The following is an 8,221-nucleotide window of genomic DNA, read 5'->3' on the forward strand; positions in this document are numbered from 1 at the left end:
GGCGATTCCACCAGGATAACTTTTTACTCTAACGTAGTCAAGATCATTTTTGATCGAGATGATCCGATTACATCTATAAGATACTTAGTCAGTTCAAGGAAGAAACTTGCACTTGGATCATTGGGATCAACGCTTTTTTCCCCATTCAAGAGGCACAGCCGTTGATTCCTATCCATAGAACAGTTACTGTCCGGGATTTATTTTTTTTTTTTTCTATCGTAAAAACAAAAGTTTGAGTCTCGGTTTACGGATCCATCAGTCCAGCCTAACCCCATCCGATCCCATGGGTTAGCCAACCACCCAACCACTGTAGTGATGGGATCCAATTAAAAATTTGGTTAGGTTTTGTCCCGGGTACCAAGGAAAAGAGTTCCAAGGCCCCCTAGCCGGATGTTCATGCAAAATAAAACTAGTCACACCACTCACACACCCAATATGAAATTGCCTTTTTCAACCAGATTCAACCAGTTTAAAACAATCCTTTAATAAAACCATAGTATCATTGATCACCATCTTCCAATTTATCCAATTGATTCTTAATTTCCCATCATTCCTTCCTCAGAGTATCTATGGCATCATTGGCAACTAGAACGCTCAGGAGCCGTTTCGATAGTTCCTAGCCCATAATACTTGGCAATATAATCACTTAACAAGATGGACTCTCGTTGAAGATCAGCAAGATCAACCAACAGATCCATATAAGGAGCCATGGACTCATCCATTGAAGACCAGCAAGGTCAATCAACCAGATCCATGCTCGATTTCAGAAAACAACTCCAACTCTGTTCCAATATCTTCCTCGACGCACGCGTGGGTATCCTAGGCAACCCAGAGCCCGAGCACCGTATGGTCAGCACCCTCTAGGATCCTTCGCAGGTAACCTAGCGCTTCACGCATAGGCCGCTTCCTTGGCCCCTCATCCACCGTACCGGAAGCTCACCATTTTAATCGCACCGAGGCTGGTCAAGACCTCGGCCGACCTTGCTACGCGAGACGTCCTTCATTGACTCCCCGTCAGCAGTTGCAACTTTCTCATCACGACCTTAATCACAAGACGGTCAAAATGCTCCCCCCAGCATTCTTGACATAAAACAATCATTTACAGACAGCATTTTCAAACAGCATTTACAAACAGTTTACAATATAATTTCTATTTTAACTTTCATTTTTCCACATTATCCCTCCTCAATCTACATTACTTATTCCATATTCCATTTATATGTATACTCATCCCATCACATCATTTCCATCTCATCACTTCAGACTCCCTCACATCACAATCGTATATTCACATCCATACATCCACAACTATATGCGTACATTCACATCTACATGCATACATCTACATCCCTATGCATACATCCACATCCACATTCACATTCACCTCCATACATCTACATCTACATGCATACATCCACTCCACATTCACATCCACATCTATACATCTACATCTACATGCATACATCCACCTCCACATCCACATCTACATCTATACATCTACATCTACATGCATACATCCATATCTCCATTCCCATCTACATCTATACATCTACATCTACATTCATCCATCTACCTCCACATCCACATCTACATCTATACATCTACATCTACATGCATACATCCATATCTCCATTCCCATCTACATCTATACATCTACATCTACATGTATCCATCTACCTCCACATCCACATCTACATCTATACATCTACATCTACATGTATACATCCACCTCCACATCCACATCCGTATCTATACATCTACATCTACATGTATACATCCACATCCACATCTATACATCTACATCTACATGCATACATCCACATCTCCATTCACATCTACATCTATACATCTACATCTACATGCATCCATCCACCTCCACATCCACATCTACATCTATACATCTACATCTACATGCAAACATCCACACCTCCATGCATAATAAAATTCTTTTAATTAATCTAGGATGATAGTTCCTAGAATATGGTAGGAAGTCCTCTTTTTATGCTTTGAATAAATTTATTTTATGCGTAATTTCTATAAAAATTTTGCCATAGCTCCGCTACTATGACTGATAAATCTCAATTTTTTCTAAGGGATAAAGCTCATTATTAAAGAAATAATTAGAATGGTCTCTAATTGGATCATCAATCCATAATGGTCTCTAATTGGATCATTAAGAAAACAATTAGAATGGTCTCTAATTGGATCATCAATCCATAATGGTCTCTAATTGGATCATTAAGAAAACAATTAGAATGGTCTCTAATTGGATCATTAAGAAAACAATTAGAATGGTCTCTAATTGGATCATCAATCCATAATGGTCTCTAATTGGATCATTAAGAAAACAATTAGAATGGTCTCTAATTGGATCATTAAGAAAACAATTAGAATGGTCTCTAATTGGATCATCAATCCATAATGGTCTCTAATTGGATCATTAAGAAAGCAATTAGAATGGTCTCTAATTGGGTCATCAATCCATAATGGATTGAATCATCAATGTGCATAAATTAAAAGCATAGCAAAAAGCCATTAATTTGGCCTCAAGCATAGCTTAATCTTGGATTAAGGAAAAGCTTTATGAAAAGCTTCATTTGGATTGAGAATGGGTCATGAGTATGACCATTTCTTGAGTGAGAGAGAGAAATTATAAAAACCATTAGAATTTAAATATAGGTGGAAATTAACTTCTATAGCATTTATTAAATTATGTAACTCTTCACTACTATTCACCAATTAACTTCAATAGCATTTAAAAAAACCATACCAATTAAACTTCTCAAGCTTGAGAGGGGTTGAGAAGAGAGAATCATTGAGAAATCATAGAAAGGATCAAAATTTAATATACTTACCTTATGATTTGCTTGATTCTTTATTCACGGTAGAGGCCCCCAACCAATCAATTGGTTTAGTATGTTGATGGAGCCACCAATGGGGATTGAAGAAAGAGAGAAGTGTCAAAAACTAGTGAATTATTAAAGAATTCACAGTTCTTGGCTTAGGTGGAGTAACATAGCATAAGACACTATATATTTTGGCTTAGATGGAGTAGAGTAACAAGGCATAAGACTCTCTATTTTTTTCAACAAGGGGAGGCTTCTATTTATAGGAAAATTTGAGCTCCTAACCAAACAAACTGATTCTAGAATTTTCCAAGTCAGTTTGGTTGAATTTGGACTAGATTTGGACCTAGTTTGGTTACTTTTTGATTCGGTTTGGTTCCATTTTGATTTGGTTTGGTTCAAGAGAGATGAGAGATAAAAATATCACATTATTTTTGAGTTTAAAACTCATTCAAGCATGTGAAATATGCACCTCCTTTAAAGAATTCCCCTTCCTTACATATGTGTCAAAATTTTATTGCTCATAGTTTTTTTTTACTAATAAACCTTGTACATTTTCAACTCTTCATCTTATGTGAAATATGCACCTCCTTTAAAGAACTCCCCTTCCTTACATATGTGTTTATTTACTAATAAACCTTGTACATTTTCAACTCTTCATCTTGTGTGAGCATTTACTCATTTTTGGGTATCTTCTTTTACAAATTGGATTTATCTCCTCCCTACACATGGATTGATGCTATTGGCCCATAGGAACCTTAATTGGACCATAGTCTAAAGATTTATGAAAATCTAGACCCTTAGGCTAAGGTTCTTTATACCAATTTCCAATTAATTCCAATTGCACATTGGAAAATTCTTTTTAAATTTCTGTTTCAGGGGAACTCATCTGAATTATAAGAGATATTTTTCTATCCAAAAATATTCAAAATCTGAATATTCTCTCTCTAGAATATTTTCTCTCTCTAGGTTAAAACAGCCACAAACAAGATCTCTTATATTTTAGAAAAGGAATTGATTACAGGGGAATATACTAGACATCAAAAAGGGGTTGGGGGAGGAATCTTACATCTTCAAAGAGGTAAAAATAGTTGGTTGGAGCTTTTTTTGATTCACAAAAACTTAGGAGGTATCATCTGAACTAATAGATGCTTTTTGGAGTAGGTGATCTGGGAGCCCCCATTTTTTCTAGCTCTCTATCTCTTTGTTATGTAGTATTTGGTGTTGTTATAGAGGCGATCACCCAGAGACCTCACATGTTTTGATTCCCCCACTGAGGGTTGAAGAGCTTTTGTTGATCTGTAGGTTGGAACCCACTTGATGAGACCATGTCAGGTATTGGATATGAAGTGTTTAGAGGGAAAAAGACTGAGGATGTCAACCAATTTCTGCAGGTTAGAACCCACTTGATGAGACCATGTCAGGTATTGGATATGAAGTGTTTAGAGGAAAAAGGATTGAGGATGTCAACCAATTTCTCAATAGGATTGAGCTGGTAGCTTTAAGTAGTAACATAGATGAGGATGAATACAAGCTGAAGATGGTGAGTGTGATATTGGAAGGACTAGCTAAGGAATGGTATGAGGATGTTGTTTATAGATGCTGAAAAAGGGGATTGGGATAGGTTAAAAGAGGCATTGAGGAGGAAATATGGGAAGGTAGATAGTCCTAAAGATTGATGGAGGGAGCTAGGTAAGTTGGAGAGGATGAAGAGATGCCAGCCTTTTCGGGAAGGTTTGCGGATGTTTGGAGAAGGATAATCAAAGCCTTGGGGGAGAACCGAGTACCACTAGACTTCTTGAAAAAGGATAGGTTTATTGGTGTATTGCATGGTAGTATTAAAGAAAAGGTGAAGTTGAAGGATTGCAACACATTTGCTGAAGATGTAAGGATAGAAACTGAGCAATGGAGAAAGAAGATGAGAAAGCTGGAGCTAACAAGGAAGGAAAGAGAAGGTGGTATGTAAATCAAATAGGAGTAGGTACAACATGGTCCTATAGTGGATCCTCCACCTCTTGACCTGCATTTGGAAAGGGGAGTTCTAGTGGAATCTCCAAGGTTAATGGAATCAAATAGGGCTCAACATGGATTACATCAGGAGATCTAGAGACTTACTAAATAGATTGGCAATCTTAACCTTGTTGTTCAAGGGACTCAGAATCAAGTGGGAAGGCCTCAAGGATAGACAAAGCCAAGAAATAGATTGGAACAAGTACAATGTTTCAATCATGGAGAGAGAGGACACATAGCACCTTAGTGTCTTCAACCTAGAATGAAGCCAGGTGGGATATACCCAGTGATTCAAAGATAGGAAGGGGATAGACCTTTGGACCATAAAATTGGGGAAATGGGAATCAGGTGCCAATATAGGATCAAGCTCATGCTCCCTTGGGAAATGTGAGCATTTTGGAGGCTATGCTGGTGGAGGAGACAGATGGGGTTCATGTGATGGCCACCAATAAAATGACAAGGATGCAAAGGTCACAATTTGAAGTGGTAAATAGGGAAGAAAGAGCCAAGAAGAAATCAAAGAAAGGGAAATCTCCCACAGATTGAGGGGAACGTAGAAAACTAGAAAGGCTAGGGCCAGGAGAAGGAAGATTGGGATGGGATATTTTCAGCTGGGAGAAGGCCAAATACCATATAGTCTATTGTGGCAGATGTAAAGCACAAGAAGGCTGACATTACCTATGGACAACTGCTAGCATCACAAGGGTGAAGGTTAGAGTGCATGAAGCAAGTGTGGTTCAGTTGAGTAAGGTGTCAGATGTATTTCCTGTGTGGTAGATGTCTCAATCCATGGTAGAAAGATAAGCAAATTTTACATTGATAGTGGAGCTCGAGTATGTGTGATTACTGAGAAAGCAGTTCATGCCCTAAAGTTGGATTGATAGGTTACATTGATAGTTCAGCTCGGGTATATGTGATTACTGAGAAAGTAGTTCTCTAATATGCATGCAAATAGGTGTTTTATACATAATATCTCTATGCATAGATGCCTCTTTATGCATAGATTCCTTTTTATGCATAGAGCCCTTTATGCATACTAGTAGCATGAAAAAACAAAACTCCTTAGCACCTGAGCATGCAATCAAGGATGTACAATTAATAGAAAGGGTTTAGGGTGTAGAGGTTAGCTAAATATATAAGAAGGACAAGGTGTTGGACCAAAAAAAGAAGAAGACCTACAAACGTATAAACCATAAACATCAAGCTTATTCTGCAAAAAAAATGAGAGAGAGGGTTTCTCACCTTATGTGAAAATATCTAGTAAAAATAATTTATTTTTAATATTAAGTGTGATAAAACATAAACCTACATATGGCCTACTTATTAGTAAAGAGAAGGAGAAATCATTACGTTAAAGAGCACATACCTTCATATATTGCATGCTTACGGAGAGAAGAGAGAGGGAAATAGCATAACCTTTTGATTAGAGAAGGGAGATGAAGTTTATAAGGGAGATGAGGGGTTTTCCAACAAGGAGGGATATTAGAAGAGGTAGATGAGGGTTAAGGGAGATGAGGGGTTTTCCACCAAGGAGGGATATGAGAAGAGGCAAATGAGGGTTGAGGGAGATGAGGTGAGGGTTTTCCAAGGAGGTATATGAGAAGAGGGAGTCGATAGATGCATGAGGAGGAATGTGGAGGGAAAAACGAGCTAGCTGGCAAGAAAAACCCGTGACTGCTTGTGCGAATGGAGAGAAGATATAGTGTCAACAAGTCTTTCTTTGGAAAAGCCTTAAGGACCCACTTGCATGATGTGAGAAGGAAAAAAAGAGCAGGGTGTATTACTAGTCTATGGCAAAAAGTATTGGGTTAGCACATGGACTTCTTCTTTCTTAGGTGTATTATTAGTCTATGGCAAAAAGTATTGGGTTGGCACATCCTTCTTCTTTCTTTCTTTCTTTTTTGAAAACTAGTTGGCTTTTAAAAAAAAAAAAATTTATTTTGTTGTTTTTGTTTTTGTTTGAAAACTCCATCAATGGCAAAAAGTATTGGGTTGGCACATGCTTTCTTTGAAAACTAGTGTGACTCGTGGGGCGCGGAGAGTGGGTCCCGGTTTAGAGAATCGGACAATGGCTTTTTGCTTTTCAAAGTTGGAGCCGTGAATGACTACTAAGCTGCTGCTTCTTCTTCTTCTTCTTCTGTAACATTTTGTTGAATGCTGACTTAAGGAAAAGAAAATACTTAAATATTGTCCGGTCGTAGAATCTGGTCGACAGTTGAAAGGAAAATTGGTATCAATCGAACTCTTCCACCAATAATAGATTGCTATATATAAAAGTATAATATAGCCCAATGCTCCCTCGCATTTCCATCTGTAACTTCTTCTCTTCTCTTGTGGTGGTGGAAGCAAGCAATATTCACCAACAAGCAAGCATCAAAGCAAAGCAAGCCAGTAATTAGCAAAATGGCCATCGAGGTGTGCAGCGACAAGGTGGAGTGCAAAGTGTCGGCCAAGAGGATGTGGCGGGCAGCCTTTGAGGACGCCCACAACTGCCTGCCCAAGGCTGTGCCGCACGTGATCGCGGGCGTGGAGTACGAGGGGAGCGGCTTCAAGGCGGGCTCCGTGAGAACCATCCACTTCCAGAAGAGTAAGCATATTTATAAACTCTTGTGCATTAGGCAGCTCCCCAACCCAATTTGATGTGAAATTTGGGTCATAATTTATTTATTTATTATTAGGCTACGCCGAGAAGATCTCCAAGGAGAAGCACCCGGAGCACGTGGTGCTGTACATCAAGGAGAAGCTGGAGGAGGTGGATCACGAGTCCCTCAAGCTAACGGCGGTGGTGGTGGAAGGCGGCTTCCTGGGCGTCCTCGTCAAGCACTACAAGTTCACCATGCATGTCAAGGAAGGGGCCCAGCCCGGCACCTGCGTGGTGCACTGGTCCTTTGAATACGAGGCTCTCTCCGAGAAGCATCAGCCCCACGTCCCTCTGGCTCTCAAGGAGGTGGTTCCCGTCGGCTTCAAGGATTTGGAGGCCTACCTGCTCGCCCACCCCGACTGCGCGCAGTGATTGCTCGCAGAGATTCCATCCACGTCTCCGTCGTTTTAATAATAAGTACATGCTCTCTTACTTATGTGATTAGTATCTACTCCTCCATGTGACATGTATACAAGTGTTTTTTTTACCAATGGAACACTAGTCTGCTTTATTATGTGGCATTTGGATGCCACAAGTATCTAGTGTTTTTTTACTTATCTACTCCTCCATGTGACATGTATACAAGTGTTTTTTTTAACCAATGGAACACTAGTCTGCTTTATTATGTGGCATTTGGATGCTATAAGTATCTACTCCATGTATGTGACATGTATACAACTGTTTTCCAATAAAACACTCTCATGAGCCTTGCACTAAGGGGGGG

General features: G+C 39.4%; 1 protein-coding gene across 1 annotated transcript; it reads left to right on the forward strand.

Annotated features, from left to right (window-relative positions):
- The first annotated feature begins 7,168 nt into the window (after window positions 1-7,168).
- LOC147613812 (pathogenesis-related protein 1-like) lies at window positions 7,169-7,938 on the forward strand. The gene is made up of 2 exons (XM_086781231.1): window positions 7,169-7,443; window positions 7,535-7,938. Exons 1-2 carry the CDS (start codon window positions 7,260-7,262, stop codon window positions 7,867-7,869), a joined length of 519 nt encoding a protein of 172 aa, XP_086637357.1. The 5' UTR covers window positions 7,169-7,259; the 3' UTR covers window positions 7,870-7,938.
- Window positions 7,939-8,221: the final 283 nt, after the last annotated feature.

The sequence above is a fragment of the Cibotium barometz genome, chromosome 43, assembly GCF_041138505.1.
Source record: "Cibotium barometz isolate CiBa-2024 chromosome 43, ASM4113850v1, whole genome shotgun sequence".
Taxonomy (NCBI): Eukaryota; Viridiplantae; Streptophyta; class Polypodiopsida; order Cyatheales; family Cibotiaceae; genus Cibotium; species Cibotium barometz.

Coding starts and splice junctions, on each gene's coding strand:
- LOC147613812 (XM_086781231.1), top strand. CDS start 7,260: ATGGCCATCGAGGTGTGCAGCGACAAGGTGGAGTGCAAAGTGTCGGCC. Junction 7,444..7,534: donor AACCATCCACTTCCAGAAGA/GTAAGCATATTT, acceptor ATTTATTATTAG/GCTACGCCGAGAAGATCTCC.